Below are 16,074 nucleotides of genomic sequence, written 5' to 3'. Positions count from 1 at the left end.
GTCTGCAAATCTCTCTCTCTCTCTGTCTCGCTCTCTCTGTCTCTCTCTCTCTCTCTGTCTCTGCCTCTCTGTCTCTCTCTCTGTCTCGCTCTCTCTCTGTCTCTGTCTCTCTCTCTGTCTCTCTCTCTCTGTCTCTCTCTGTTTCTGTCTCTCTCTCTGTCTCTCTGTCTCTCTCTGTTTCGCACTCTGTCCCTCTCTCACTCTCTCTGTCTCTCTCTCTCTCTCTCTGTCTCTCTCTGTCTCTGTCTCTCTCTCTGTCTCTCTCTGTCTCTGTCTCCCTCTCTGTCTCTCTGTCTCTGTCTCTCTCTCTGTCTCTCTCTGTCTCTCTCTGTCTCTGTCTCTCTCTCTGTCTCACTCTCTCTGTGTCTCTCTCTCTGTCGCTCTCTGTCTCTCTGTCTCTCTCTCTGTCTCTCTCTCTCTGTCTCTGTCTCTCTCTCTGTCTCACTCTCTCTGTGTCTCACTCTCTGTCGCTCTCTGTCTCTCTGTCGCTCTCTGTCTCTCTCTCTCTCACTCTGTCTCTCTCTCTCTCTGTCTCACTCTCTGTCTCTCTCTCTCTCTGTCTCTGTCTCTCTCTCTCACACTCTCTGTCTCTCTGTCTCTCTGTCGCTCTCTGTCTCTCTCTCTCACTCTCTGTCTCTCTCTCTCTGTCTCTCTCTCTCTCTGTCTCACTCTCTGTCTCTCTCTCTCTCACTGTCTCTGTCTCTCTCTCTCTGTCTCTCTTTCTCACTCTCTTCCTCTCGCTCTCTTTCTCAGTCTCTTTCTCTGTCTCTATGTCTCTGTCCCTTTTTCTCTCTGTCTCTCTCTCTTTGTCTCAGTCTATCTCTCTCTCCCTCCCTCTCTCTTTCTATCTCTCGCAGTCTCTCTTTTAGTCTGTCACGCTCTCCCTCTGTCTCTCAGTCTCTCTCGCTCCTTTCCTCTCCTGCCGTGACTGACTCATGATGGGTTACGGTTCCATAGATGCTCACTCTCTCTCTCTCTCTCTCTCTCTCTGTCTCCGTCGTATTTCGAGGCTTTATGGGAGAACCTGGGCAGTGAGTCATGAGCACGGGTATGTGTGAGGTGACGGCCCAGCCTGATTGTGCACATCAGGAGTCTCCGACCGGCACTCAGGAGTGCGATTCCACTCCCTACACCAGGAGTGCTGAGTCAGATTGGAACACCTAGGCTGAGCTGAGCGACCTGAGGAGAGAGCAGTGCCCGCTCCAGTCTGTGTGGCTCAATACATTTACCAAAGCTTCTATGCTTAAATGTCCACCAGTAAACTGCTCCGTTCACAAATATAATCCTTTTATTAACATACAATATTGAGGGAAATTTGCAGGGCTATGGGGGAAGAGCAGGGGGGAGTGGGACTAATTGGAGAGCTCTTTCAAAGAGCCGGCACAGGCACGATGGGCCGAATGGCCTCCCTCTCTGTTGTCTCATTCTATGATTCTAAAAACAGAATATGCTGGAAATGCTCAGCAAGTCAGGCAGCGTCCGTGGAGAGAGGGAGAAACAGAGTTAACGTTTCAGGTCGATGACCGTTCACCAGAACTTCCGACGAAGGATTATCGACCTGAAACGTTAACTCTGTTTCTCTCTCAACAGATGCTGCCTGACCTGCTGCTGAGTATTTCCAGCATTTTCTGATATTATTTGAGATTTACAGCGTCAGCAGTATTTTGCTTTGTTACTCGACGATTCTAGTTGGGAGAGAGTCTGCACAAACACGCTCTGCAGCGCCGCCTGGTGGCTAGTGACGGCAACTGCATCGTGACCGTTGACATAGGAAGATTGGAATGTGACATAAATCCCCGCGCTCACCAAGGGAAATCTCCGAACTCACTGGCGTACCTTTCCCTCTGCAGATTCCTTCGGGAGGCTGAGCCCGGAGGGGCCGGAGGAAGAGGTCAGCCTGTCGCAGCAGATCTCGGACGTGGTGAAGCAGCCGGCTTTCATCGCGGGAATTGGAGCGGCGTGCTGGATCATCCTGATGGTCTTCAGTATCTGGCTGTACCGGCACCGGAAGAAGCGCAGCGGCTTAACCAGCAGCTACGCCGGTATGAGGAAAGGTGTCGTGTTTTCATCTTCTGTATCTAGTCGCCTACAGAGGGAGCTTTACTCTGTATCTAACCCATGCTGTACCTGCCCTGGGAGTGTTTGATGTGGCAGTGCAGAGCGAGCTTTACTCTGTATCTAACCCGTGCTGTACCTGCCCTGGGAGTGTTTGATGGGACAGTGTAGAGGGAGCTTTACTCTGTATCTAACCCGTGCTGTACCTGCCCTGGGAGTGTTTGATGGGACAGTGTAGAGGGAGCTTTACTCTGTATCTAACCCGTGCTGTACCTGCCCTGGGAGTGTTTGATGGGACAGTGTAGAGGGAGCTTTATTCTGTATCTAACCCATGCTGTACCTGCCCTGGGAGTGTTTGATTGGACAGTGTAGAGGGTGCTTTACTCTGTATCTAACCCGTGCTGTACCTGCCCTGGGAGTGTTTGACGGGACAGTGTAGAGGGAGCTTTACTCTGTATCTAACCCGTGCTGTACCTGCCCTGGGAGTGTTTGATGGGACAGTGTAGAGGGAGCTTTATTCTGTATCTAACCCATGCTGTACCTGCCCTGGGAGTGTTTGATGGGACAGTGTAGAGGGAGCTTTACTCTGTATCTAACCCGTGCTGTACCTGCCCTGGGAGTGTTTGATGGGACAGTGTAGAGGGAGCTTTATTCTGTATCTAACCCATGCTGTACCTGCCCTGGGAGTGTTTGATGGGACAGTGTAGAGGGAGCTTTACTCTGTATCTAACCCATGCTGTGACTGCCCTGGGAGTGTTTGATGGGACAGTGTAGAGGGAGCTTTACTCTGTATCTAACCCCGTGCTGTACCTGCCCTGGGAGTGTTTGATGGGACAGTGTAGAGGGAGCTTTACTGTGTATCTAACCCGTGCTATACCTGCCCTGGGAGTGTTTGATGGGACAGTGTAGAGGGAGCTTTACTCTGTATCTAACCCGTGCTGTACCTGCCCTGGGAGTGTTTGATGGGACAGTGTAGAGGGAGCTTTACTCTGTATCTAACCCGTGCTATACCTGCCCTGGGAGTGTTTGATGGGACAGTGTAGAGGGAGCTTTACTCTGTATCTAACCCGTGCTGTACCTGCCCTGGGAGTGTTTGATGGGACAGTGTAGAGGGAGCTTTACTGTGTATCTAACCCATGCTGTACCTGTCCTGGGAGTGTTTGATGGGACAGTGTAGAGGGAACATTGGTACCAAGATTTTGACCCAGCAACCAGAAAGGAACGGCCGATATATGTCCAAGTCAGGATGGTGTGTGACTTGGAGGGGAACTTGGAGGTGGTGGTGTTCCCGTGCGCCTGCTGCCCTTGTCCTTCTAGGTGGAAGAGGTCGCGGGTTTGGGAGGTGCTGTCGAAGAAGCCTTGGCAAGTTGCTGCAGTGCATCTTGTAGATGGTGCACACTGCAGCCACGGTGCGCCGGTGGTGGAGGGAGTGAATGTTTGAGGTGGTGGATGGGCTAATTCAGGCATTAGTACCTCTCATTGCTTTGAGGTGCAAGCGGAGCCCAATTCTCTTCGGGAAGTGAAGGCAAAATGCCCAGGAAGACACGTTCCAGGTGGGTGGGAGTACAAGAGGGAGACTCAGCCACAGGGTGATAGTGTCTCGTGGTAATGCAAGCCCTCGGGATGGGAGCATCTTAGGGAGACTCACCTCTGGGCGTGGGATTGTTTCTGTTCTTCCTTAAACCCGAAGGGGTAGTGATGGGTGTGCATTGTGCCTGTTTCTCGGGTGTAAAATTGGTGTAATTTCAAGGCGGGACGGCCTGTATCCAATCTCCACAGGTGTTGGTCCCACTGCTAATTTCATAAGTCTCACTTTATAAGCGTCACAAGTAGATACCTTAAACAACAACAACTAGCATTTATATAGCGCCTTTAATGTAGAGGAGCGTAATCAGGCAACATATTACACTGAGCCACATAAAGAGCTATTTGAGCAGGTGACCAAAAGCTTGGTCAAAGAGGCCGGTTTTAAGGAGTGTCTTAAAGGAGGCGAGAGAGGCGGAGAGGTTTAGGGAGGGAATTCCAGAGCTTAGGACCCAGGCAGCTGAAGGCACGGCCACCAATGGTGGAGCGATTAAAATCTTTAATAAAAACAGAAAATGCTGGAGATACTCAGCAGGTCAGGCAGCATCTGTGAAGAGAGAAACAGAGTTAACGTTTCAGGTCGATGACCCTTCGTCAGAACTGGAAAAAAGCAGAAAATGGAACAGATTGTGAAGCAAGTGAAGGGGCTGGGAAATGGGGGAGGGGCTGAAAGAACAAAAGGGGCGGTCTGTGATAGGATAGAAGGCAGGAGAGATTAGAGACATTAAGAGATATTCAAGGCAAAAGGAGATGGTAATGGGACAGGTTAAGAAACAAAGGATGGCTCGAGATGAAGTGTAAATTGTGCTGGCAGAATTAAAAATTTTCTTTTTGTATTTGCGATTAAAATTTTTGATACTCAAGAGGCTAGAATTGGAGGAGCGCAGAGATCTCGGAGGGTTGTAGGGCTGGAGGCGGTTACAGAGATAGGGAGGGTTGTGGGGCTGGAGGAGGTTACAGAGATAGGGAGGGGGGCTGGAGGAGGTTACAGAGATAGGGAGGGTTGTAGGGCTGGAGGAGGTTACAGAGATAGGGAGGGTTGTAGGGCTGGAGGAGGTTACAGAGATAGGGAGGGTTGTGGGGCTGGAGGAGGTTACAGAGATAGGGAGGGGGGGCTGGAGGAGGTTACAGAGATAGGGAGGGTTGTGGGGCTGGAGGAGGTTACAGAGATAGGGAGGGGGGGCTGGAGGAGGTTACAGAGATAGGGAGGGTTGTAGGGCTGGAGGAGGTTACAGAGATAGGGAGGGGGGGCTGGAGGAGGTTACAGAGATAGGGAGGGTTGTAGGGCTGGAGGAGGTTACAGAGATAGGGAGGGGGGGCTGGAGGAGGTTACAGAGATAGGGAGGGTTGTAGGGGCTGGAGGAGGTTACAGAGATAGGGAGGGTTGTAGGGCTGGAGGAGGTTACAGAGATAGGGAGGGTTGTAGGGCTGGAGGAGGTTACAGAGATAGGGAGGGTTGTAGGGGCTGGAGGAGGTTACAGAGATCTCGGAGGGTTGTGGGGCTGGAGGAGGTTACAGAGATAGGGAGGGTTGTAGGGCTGGAGGAGGTTACAGAGATAGGGAGGGTTGTAGGGCTGGAGGAGGTTACAGAGATAGGGAGGGTTGTAGGGCTGGAGGAGGTTACAGAGATAGGGAGGGTTGTAGGGCTGGAGGAGGTTACAGAGATAGGGAGGGTTGTAGGGCTGGAGGTGGTTAGAGAGATAGGGAGGGTTGTGGGGCTGGAGGAGGTTACAGAGATAGGGAGGGTTGTAGGGGCTGGAGGAGGTTACAGAGATAGGGAGGGTTGTAGGGCTGGAGGAGGTTACAGAGATAGGGAGGGTTGTAGGTCTGGAGGAGGTTACAGAGATAGGGAGGGTTGTAGGGCTGGAGGAGGCTACAGAGATAGGGAGGTTGTAGGGCTGGAGGAGGTTACAGAGATAGGGAGGGTTGTAGGGCTGGAGGAGGTTACAGAGATAGGAGGTTGTAGGGTTGGAGGAGGTTACAGAGATAGGGAGCGTTGTAGGGCTGGAGGAGGTTACAGAGATAGGGAGGGTTGTGGGGCTGGAAGACGTTACAGAGATAGGGAGGGTTGTAGGGCTGGAGGAGGTTACAGAGATAGGGAGGGGGGGCTGGAGGAGGTTACAGAGATAGGGAGGGTTGTCGGGGCTGGAGGAGGTTACAGAGATAGGGAGGGTTGTAGGGCTGGAGGAGGTTACAGAGATAGGGAGGGTTGTAGGGCTGGGGGAGGCTACAGAGATAGGGAGGGTTGTAGGGCTGGAGGAGGTTACAGAGATAGGGAGGGTTGTAGGGCTGGAGGAGGTTACAGAGATAGGGAGGGTTGTAGGGGCTGGAGGAGGTTACAGAGATCTCGGAGGGTTGTGGGGCTGGAGGAGGTTACAGAGATAGGGAGGGTTGTAGGGCTGGAGGAGGTTACAGAGATAGGGAGGGTTGTAGGGCTGGAGGAGGTTACAGAGATAGGGAGGGTTGTAGGGCTGGAGGAGGTTACAGAGATAGGGAGGGTTGTAGGGCTGGAGGAGGTTACAGAGATAGGGAGGGTTGTAGGGCTGGAGGTGGTTAGAGAGATAGGGAGGGTTGTGGGGCTGGAGGAGGTTACAGAGATAGGGAGGGTTGTAGGGGCTGGAGAAGGTTACAGAGACAGGGAGGGTTGTAGGGCTGGAGGAGGTTACAGAGATAGGGAAGGTTGTAGGGCTGGAGGAGGTTACCGAGATAGGGAGGGTTGTAGGGCTGGAGGAGGCTACAGAGATAGGGAGGTTGTAGGACTGGAGGAGGTTACAGAGATAGGGAGGGTTGTAGGGCTGGAGGAGGTTACAGAGATAGGAGGTTGTAGGGCTGGAGGAGGTTACAGAGATAGGGAGCGTTGTAGGGCTGGAGGAGGTTACAGAGATAGGGAGGGTTGTGGGGCTGGAAGAGGTTACAGAGATAGGAGGTTGTAGGACTGGAGGAGGTTACAGAGATAGGAGCTTGTAGGGCTGGAGGAGGTTACAGAGATAGGGAGGGTTGTAGGGGCTGGAGGAGGTTACAGAGATAGGGAGTGTTGTAGGGCTGGAGGAGGTTACAGAGATAGGGAGGGTTGTAGGGCTGGAGGAGGTTACAGAGATAGGAGGTTGTAGGGCTGGAGGAGGTTACAGAGATAGGGAGGGTTGTAGGGCTGGAGAAGGTTACAGAGATAGGGAGGGTTGTAGGGCTGGAGGAGGTTACAGAGATAGGGAGGGTTGTAGGGCTGGAGGAGGTTACAGAGATAGGGAGGGTTGTAGGGCTGGAGGAGGTTACAGAGATAGGGAGGGTTGTAGGGCTGGAGGTGGTTAGAGAGATAGGGAGGGTGGTGGGGCTGGAGGAGGTTACAGAGATAGGGTGGGTGGTAGGGGCTGGAGGAGGTTACAGAGATAGGGAGGGTTGTAGGGCTGGAGGTGGTTAGAGAGATAGGGAGGGTGGTGGGGCTGGAGGAGGTTACAGAGATAGGGTGGGTTGTAGGGGCTGGAGGAGGTTACAGAGATAGGGAGGGTTGTAGGGCTGGAGGAGGTTACAGAGATAGGGAGGGTTGTAGGGCTGGAGGAGGTTACAGAGATAGGGAGGGTTGTAGGGTTGGAGGAGGCTACAGAGATAGGGAGGTTGTAGGGCTGGAGGAGGTTGCAGAGATAGGGAGGGTTGTAGGGCTGGAGGAGGTTACAGAGATAGGAGGTTGTAGGGCTGGAGGAGGTTACAGAGATAGGGAGCTTTGTAGGGCTGGAGGAGGTTACAGAGATAGGGAGGGTTGTGGGGCTGGAAGAGGTTACAGAGATAGGGAGGGTTGTAGGGCTGGAGGAGGTTACAGAGATAGGGAGGGGGGGCTGGAGGAGGTTACAGAGATAGGGAGGGTTGTAGGGCTGGAGGAGGTTACAGAGATAGGGAGGGGGGGCTGGAGTAGGTTACAGAGATAGGGAGGGTTGTAGGGGCTGGAGGAGGTTACAGAGATAGGGAGGGTTGTAGGGCTGGAGGAGGTTACAGAGATAGGGAGGGTTGTAGGGCTGGGGGAGGTTACAGAGATAGGGAGGGTTGTAGGGCTGGAGGAGGTTACAGAGATAGGGAGGGTTGTAGGGCTGAAGGAGGTTACAGAGATAGGGAGGGTTGTAGGGGCTGGAGGAGGTTACAGAGATCTCGGAGGGTTGTGGGGCTGGAGGAGGTTACAGAGATAGGGAGGGTTGTAGGGCTGGAGGAGGTTACAGAGATAGGGAGGGTTGTAGGGCTGGAGGAGGTTACAGAGATAGGGAGGGTTGTAGGGCTGGAGGAGGTTACAGAGATAGGGAGGGTTGTAGGGCTGGAGGAGGTTACAGAGATAGGGAGGGTTGTAGGGCTGGAGGTGGTTAGAGAGATAGGGAGGGTTGTGGGGCTGGAGGAGGTTACAGAGATAGGGAGGGTTGTAGGGGCTGGAGAAGGTTACAGAGATAGGGAGGGTTGTAGGGCTGGAGGAGGTTACAGAGATAGGGAGGGTTGTAGGGCTGGAGGAGGTTACCGAGATAGGGAGGGTTGTAGGGCTGGAGGAGGCTACAGAGATAGGGAGGTTGTAGGACTGGAGGAGGTTACAGAGATAGGGAGGGTTGTAGGGCTGGAGGAGGTTACAGAGATAGGAGGTTGTAGGGCTGGAGGAGGTTACAGAGATAGGGAGCGTTGTAGGGCTGGAGGAGGTTACAGAGATAGGGAGGGTTGTGGGGCTGGAAGAGGTTACAGAGATAGGAGGTTGTAGGACTGGAGGAGGTTACAGAGATAGGAGCTTGTAGGGCTGGAGGAGGTTACAGAGATAGGGAGCGTTGTAGGGCTGGAGGAGGTTACAGAGATAGGGAGTGTTGTAGGGCTGGAGGAGGTTACAGAGATAGGGAGGGTTGTAGGGCTGGAGGAGGTTACAGAGATAGGAGGTTGTAGGGCTGGAGGAGGTTACAGAGATAGGAGGTTGTAGGGCTGGAGGAGGTTACAGAGATAGGGAGGGTTGTAGGGCTGGAGAAGGTTACAGAGATAGGGAGGGTTGTAGGGCTGGAGGAGGTTACAGAGATAGGGAGGGTTGTAGGGCTGGAGGAGGTTACAGAGATAGGGAGGGTTGTAGGGCTGGAGGAGGTTACAGAGATAGGGAGGGTTGTAGGGCTGGAGGTGGTTAGAGAGATAGGGAGGGTGGTGGGGCTGGAGGAGGTTACAGAGATAGGGTGGGTTGTAGGGGCTGGAGGAGGTTACAGAGATAGGGAGGGTTGTAGGGCTGGAGGTGGTTAGAGAGATAGGGAGGGTGGTGGGGCTGGAGGAGGTTACAGAGATAGGGTGGGTTGTAGGGGCTGGAGGAGGTTACAGAGATAGGGAGGGTTGTAGGGCTGGAGGAGGTTACAGAGATAGGGAGGGTTGTAGGGCTGGAGGAGGTTACAGAGATAGGGAGGGTTGTAGGGTTGGAGGAGGCTACAGAGATAGGGAGGTTGTAGGGCTGGAGGAGGTTGCAGAGATAGGGAGGGTTGTAGGGCTGGAGGAGGTTACAGAGATAGGAGGTTGTAGGGCTGGAGGAGGTTACAGAGATAGGGAGCTTTGTAGGGCTGGAGGAGGTTACAGAGATAGGGAGGGTTGTGGGGCTGGAAGAGGTTACAGAGATAGGGAGGGTTGTAGGGCTGGAGGAGGTTACAGAGATAGGGAGGGGGGGCTGGAGGAGGTTACAGAGATAGGGAGGGTTGTAGGGCTGGAGGAGGTTACAGAGATAGGGAGGGGGGGCTGGAGGAGGTTACAGAGATAGGGAGGGTTGTAGGGGCTGGAGGAGGTTACAGAGATAGGGAGGGTTGTAGGGCTGGAGGAGGTTACAGAGATAGGGAGGGTTGTAGGGCTGGGGGAGGTTACAGAGATAGGGAGGGTTGTAGGGCTGGAGGAGGTTACAGAGATAGGGAGGGTTGTAGGGCTGAAGGAGGTTACAGAGATAGGGAGGGTTGTAGGGGCTGGAGGAGGTTACAGAGATCTCGGAGGGTTGTGGGGCTGGAGGAGGTTACAGAGATAGGGAGGGTTGTAGGGCTGGAGGAGGTTACAGAGATAGGGAGGGTTGTAGGGCTGGAGGAGGTTACAGAGATAGGGAGGGTTGTAGGGCTGGAGGAGGTTACAGAGATAGGGAGGGTTGTAGGGCTGGAGGAGGTTACAGAGATAGGGAGGGTTGTAGGGCTGGAGGTGGTTAGAGAGATAGGGAGGGTTGTGGGGCTGGAGGAGGTTACAGAGATAGGGAGGGTTGTAGGGGCTGGAGAAGGTTACAGAGATAGGGAGGGTTGTAGGGCTGGAGGAGGTTACAGAGATAGGGAGGGTTGTAGGGCTGGAGGAGGTTACCGAGATAGGGAGGGTTGTAGGGCTGGAGGAGGCTACAGAGATAGGGAGGTTGTAGGACTGGAGGAGGTTACAGAGATAGGGAGGGTTGTAGGGCTGGAGGAGGTTACAGAGATAGGAGGTTGTAGGGCTGGAGGAGGTTACAGAGATAGGGAGCGTTGTAGGGCTGGAGGAGGTTACAGAGATAGGGAGGGTTGTGGGGCTGGAAGAGGTTACAGAGATAGGAGGTTGTAGGACTGGAGGAGGTTACAGAGATAGGAGCTTGTAGGGCTGGAGGAGGTTACAGAGATAGGGAGCGTTGTAGGGCTGGAGGAGGTTACAGAGATAGGGAGTGTTGTAGGGCTGGAGGAGGTTACAGAGATAGGGAGGGTTGTAGGGCTGGAGGAGGTTACAGAGATAGGAGGTTGTAGGGCTGGAGGAGGTTTCAGAGATAGGGAGGGTTGTAGGGCTGGAGAAGGTTACAGAGATAGGGAGGGTTGTAGGGCTGGAGGAGGTTACAGAGATAGGGAGGGTTGTAGGGCTGGAGGAGGTTACAGAGATAGGGAGGGTTGTAGGGCTGGAGGAGGTTACAGAGATAGGGAGGGTTGTAGGGCTGGAGGTGGTTAGAGAGATAGGGAGGGTGGTGGTGCTGGAGGAGGTTACAGAGATAGGGTGGGTTGTAGGGGCTGGAGGAGGTTACAGAGATAGGGAGGGTTGTAGGGCTGGAGGAGGTTACAGAGATAGGGAGGGTTGTAGGGCTCGAGGAGGTTACAGAGATAGGGAGGGTTGTAGGGCTGGAGGAGGCTACAGAGATAGGGAGGTTGTAGGGCTGGAGGAGGTTGCAGAGATAGGGAGGGTTGTAGGGCTGGAGGAGGTTACAGAGATAGGAGGTTGTAGGGCTGGAGGAGGTTACAGAGATAGGGAGCGTTGTAGGGCTGGAGGAGGTTACAGAGATAGGGAGGGTTGTGGGGCTGGAGGAGGTTACAGAGATAGTGAGGGTTGTAGGGCTGGAGGAGGTTACAGAGATAGTGGGGGGGGGCTGGAGGAGGTTACAGAGATAGGGAGGGTTGTAGGGGCTGGAGGAGGTTACAGAGATAGGGAGGGTTGTAGGGCTGGAGGAGGTTACAGAGATAGGGAGGGTTGTAGGGCTGGGGGAGGTTACAGAGATAGGGAGGGTTGTAGGGCTGGAGGAGGTTACAGAGATAGGGAGGGTTGTAGGGCTGAAGGAGGTTACAGAGATAGGGAGGGTTGTAGGGGCTGGAGGAGGTTACAGAGATCTCGGAGGGTTGTGGGGCTGGAGGAGGTTACAGAGATAGGGAGGGTTGTAGGGCTGGAGGAGGTTACAGAGATAGGGAGGGTTGTAGGGCTGGAGGAGGTTACAGAGATAGGGAGGGTTGTAGGGCTGGAGGTGGTTAGAGAGATAGGGAGGGTTGTGGGGCTGGAGGAGGTTACAGAGATAGGGAGGGTTGTAGGGGCTGGAGGAGGTTACAGAGATAGGGATGGTTGTAGGGCTGGAGGAGGTTACAGAGATAGGGAGGGTTGTAGGGCTGGAGGAGGTTACAGAGATAGGGAGGGTTGTAGGGCTGGAGGAGGCTACAGAGATAGGGAGGTTGTAGGACTGGAGGAGGTTACAGAGATAGGGAGGGTTGTAGGGCTGGAGGAGGTTACAGAGATAGGAGGTTGTAGGGCTGGAGGAGGTTACAGAGATAGGGAGCGTTGTAGGGCTGGAGGAGGTTACAGAGATAGGGAGGGTTGTGGGGCTGGAAGAGGTTACAGAGATAGGAGGTTGTAGGGCTGGAGGAGGTTACAGAGATAGGAGGTTGTAGGGCTCGAGGAGGTTACGGAGATAGGGAGCGTTGTAGGGCTGGAGGAGGTTACAGAGATAGGGAGTGTTGTAGGGCTGGAGGAGGTTACAGAGATAGGGAGGGTTGTCGGGCTGGAGGAGGTTACAGAGATAGGAGGTTGTAGGGCTGGAGGAGGTTACAGAGATAGGGAGGGTTGTAGGGCTGGAGAAGGTTACAGAGATAGGGAGGGTTGTAGGGCTGGAGGAGGTTGCAGAGATAGGGAGGGTTGTAGGGCTGGAGGAGGTTACAGAGATAGGGAGGGTTGTAGGGCTGGAGGAGGTTACAGAGATAGGGAAGGTTGTAGGGCTGGAGGAGGTTACAGAGATAGGGAGGGTTGTAGGGCTGGAGGAGGTTACAGAGATAGGGAGGGTTGTAGGGCTAGAGGTGGTTAGAGAGATAGGGAGGGTTGTGGGGCTGGAGGAGGTTACAGAGATTGGGAGGGTTGTAGGGGCTGGAGGAGGTTACAGAGATAGGGAGGGTTGTAGGGCTGGAGGAGGTTACAGAGATAGGGACGGTTGTCGGGCTGGAGGAGGTTACAGAGATAGGGAGGGTTGTAGGGCTGGAGGAGGTTACAGAGATAGGGAGGGTTGTAGGGCTGGAGGAGGCTACAGAGATAGGGAGGTTGTAGGGCTGGAGGAGGTTACAGCGATAGGGAGGGTTGTGGGGCTGGAAGAGGTTACAGAGATTGGAGGTTGTAGGGCTGGAGGAGGTTACAGAGATAGGAGGTTGTCGGGCTGGAGGAGGTTACAGAGATAGGGAGTGTTGTAGGGCTGGAGGAGGTTACAGAGATAGGGAGGGTTGTAGGGCTGGAGGAGGTTACAGAGATAGGAGGTTGTAGGGCTGGAGGAGGTTACAGAGATAGGGAGGGTTGTAGGGCTGGAGGAGGTTACAGAGATAGGGAGGGTTGTGGGGCTGGAGGTGGTTACAGAGATAGGGAGGGTTGTAGGGGCTGGAGGAGCTTACAGAGATAGGGAGGGTTGTAGGGCTGGAGGAGGTTACAGAGATAGGGAGGGTTGTAGGGCTGGAGGAGGTTACAGAGATTGGGAGGGTTGTAGGGCTGGAGGAGGTTACAGAGATAGGGAGGGTTGTAGGGCTGGAGGAGGTTACAGAGATAGGGAGGGTTGTAGGGCTGGAGGAAGTTACAGAGATAGGAGGTTGTAGGGCTGGAGGAGGTTACAGAGATAGGGAGGGTTGTAGGGCTGGAGGAGGTTACAGAGATAGGGAGGGTTGTAGGGCTGGAGGAGGTTACAGAGATCTCGGAGGGTTGTGGGGCAGGAGGAGGTTACAGAGACAGGGAGTGGTGGACGAGGCCATGGAGGGATTTGAAAAGAAGGATGAGAATTTTAAAATCATTTGGAAGCAGAAGTTGGGGTCCTTGAATAAGTTGATTGGTGGCCGAACACCTGTTTAAGGTTCTCGTGCTGTGATTCGCCAGCGATAAGTGAGGAGAAGTCAGAACTGCCCCACTCTGGATTCTTCAGCAAACCCCCTCCACCCGCCGCCCCCCCCCCTCCTCCGCCGCCTCTCTCCCCCCTAAACACCTCCGCGGCTACCAACCAAAGCCAAGTTTCAGTCGTATATTTTTTCTGTATCACGAATACTTTCGTTTCGAGCCAGGAGCAACAGGAGTGGCCCTCCTCCCCCACTCCCGCTCGATCCCCGATTCTACAGGAGTCACAATCGTCTCCTGTTCCCCCCCACCCCACCACCGTACCCTGCTCCAAACCCCCTCCCCCGCTCCCCGCCCCTCTGGACTTACCCCAGGGGCACTGCCAGCGAAGTAGGAAGTCCAACATCAATCTCTTCCCTCGGGCACATTAATTGACTCCTTTAATCATCTTAAACACCTCGATCAGATCACCCCTTAATCTTCTATACTCGAGGGAATACAAGCCCAGTCTGTGCCACCTGTCCTCGTAATTTAACCCTTTCAACCCCGGGATCATTCTTGTGAATCTGCACTGCCCCCGCTCCAAGACCGATATATTCTTCCTGAGGTGCGGGGCCCAGAACTGAACGCAGTGTCCAGCTGGGGTCTAACCGGCGCCCTGTACAACTGTAGCATCACTTCCAGCCCTCGGTATTCCAGCCCCCTTGAGCTAAAGGCCAACATTACATTCGTTTTTAAAATAATTTTTTTGTACCTGTCCACTAGCTTTCAGTGATTTCTGAACTTGGGCCCCTAAATCTCTCCACTCCCCCACAGTTTCGTTCTTCTCGCCATTTAGAAAATACTCTGATCTATCATTTTTAGGTCCAAAGTGGACGACCGCACATTCCCCCAGCCACTTAATCAGTCAGTGTCCCCTTTGCAACTTTCTGCTCCCATCTACACTATTTATTTATATAAGATTCAGAGGGGGATTGACAGGGCAGATGCAGGGAGGATGTTTCCCCCTGGCCGGAGTGTCTAGAACCAGGGGTCACAGTCTCAGGATAAGGGGTCGGCCATTTAGGACTGAGATGAGGAGGAATTTCTTCACTCAGAGGGTGGTGAATCTTTGGAATTCTCTGCCCCAGCGGGCTGTGGAGCCTCAGTCGTTGAGTATATTCAAGGCTGAGATCGATAGATTTTTTGGGCTCTAGGGGATTCAAGGGATATGGGGATAGTGCAGGAAAGTGGAGTTGAAGTTGATGATCAGCCATGATCTTACTGAATGGCGGAGCAGGCTCGAGGGGCCGACTGGTCGACTCCTGCTCCTAATTATTTTCTTACTTACTGTGCTGCCTAACTTGGCGTTGTCAACAAACTCTGATATACGGCTCTCTATTCCTTAGTCGAAATCATTTACGCAGTGCCGAGGGTGAGCCCAAAAACATGCCCAGGCAAAGTTTCACCCCATTGTGTTTATTTGCCAATCCTGCTCAATTTTGCAGCCAGGTTTCTGGTCTCGCTGTTAAATCTGTATCTTCCTGTGTGACATCATTGCTACTAATCCCCCTCCTTCCTCCCCGGTTTACTTCCCACACTCTGAGCACAGTAATACACGGACTTTATCATTTTATTTTGTTTATATTTAAAGCTGATCCTTTTCCCCGAATTCTTTTGTAATTGTACATTTACCTCACTTCCTTGTACCTTCCCTCCTTGCTTTTTCTGATTGCTCTTATTTAACAGCCCTTCCCCCGTCCTTCCTGATTTAAATGACTCTCCGTTTCCCTATTTATCAACTTTTACTCGTTCATAAGCTCTCTTCCTCCTCAGATGCTGCCCATCCTGGGGAATTAGCAATTCCATCTTCACCAGAACTGGTGCCAAAGCCCCGTAAAATAAAACCTTCTCTCTGACGCCACCCACTTAGCTACACATTGACTTCTCTAATTCTTCGAAACTTTCTTATTGTCACACACGTGTGTGGGTGTGAGTGTGTTTGAGTGTGTGTGTGTGAATGTGTGTGTACATGACTGTGTGTGAGTGTGTGACTGAGTGTGTGAGAGTGAGTGAGTGTGTGAGTGTGAGAGTGTGTGAGTGAGTGTGAGAGAGTGAGTGTGTGTGTGAGTGAGTGTTTGAGCATGTGTTTGATTGTGTGAGTGTGTGTGCATGAGTATGTGTGCGTGAGTGTGTGTGCATGAGTGTGTGTGTGCATGAGTGTGTTGTGAGTGTGTGTAAGTGAGTGTTTGGATGTGTAAGCATATGTTTGATTGTGTGAGTGTGTGTACGTCAGGTGAGGCCATGATTAGGCTTGGCTGTGAATCTCTCTGCGGTTGAATAGCCTACTTCGTACCTTGAGATGAAGAATGCCGACTTTTTTGGGCACTCCCAGCCTTGGAGAGGGCAAGGGAAAAATAGTCCCGTTTGTTTAGTTTGACCCGTCTCCATGCAAATGAGAAAATAACCTGGCCACACCCACCCTCCGAATGTAGGAGCTTCCGACCGTGCGATGGTGCTTCCTCCTGATGTGCGGTATTAATCTGTCTTCTCACTAAACTTCATATTCCCATCACCTGTCTTTAAAAAGCTGCTTTCACGTTCCGATCAAACCGCCAGTCTTTTATTCCGAGCTGTTCCTTTAAACGACTCTTGCCCTTGCACTCGCAACTTCTTTGTCTCCCACTCTCACCTGAGCAGGATCTGCTCTCTCACCCCCGGCTCCCCCACCTTTATAAAATTCTTCAGAACATCCTGGTTCTTCTTTTCTCTCTGAAATATTGTAACTATGGTTACCTTTTGTGTGCCTTTGATAAATACGCTGTCATGCATCGAAAGGGACTCAAAGGAAAAGTAACAAAAGGGCCTGGTTAATGAGGAATGCAACATAGCAGCGCAACAAGGAGGATTGAGCTGGGCTCCTGGCCATCGAAGACA

General features: G+C 52.9%; 1 protein-coding gene across 5 annotated transcripts in view; it reads left to right on the top strand.

The window, feature by feature from the left end:
• Positions 1–16,074, top strand: part of robo1 (roundabout, axon guidance receptor, homolog 1 (Drosophila)) — a 1,098,986-nt gene that overhangs the window by 1,031,539 nt on the left and 51,373 nt on the right. For all 5 annotated transcript variants that reach the window (XM_086007312.1, XM_086007317.1, XM_086007315.1 and 2 more), the window contains one exon: positions 1,851–2,042. In XM_086007312.1, the coding sequence (XP_085863438.1) occupies positions 1,851–2,042 (192 nt within the window). The remainder of the gene's footprint in view (positions 1–1,850; positions 2,043–16,074) is intronic.

This window comes from Somniosus microcephalus, chromosome 14 (assembly GCF_052327205.1).
Source record: "Somniosus microcephalus isolate GS21.2 chromosome 14, FLI_Smic_1.0, whole genome shotgun sequence".
NCBI lineage: Eukaryota > Metazoa > Chordata > Chondrichthyes > Squaliformes > Somniosidae > Somniosus > Somniosus microcephalus.
Note: the sequence above shows the minus strand (reverse complement) of the source record. Positions and strands in the feature narration are given on the sequence as shown.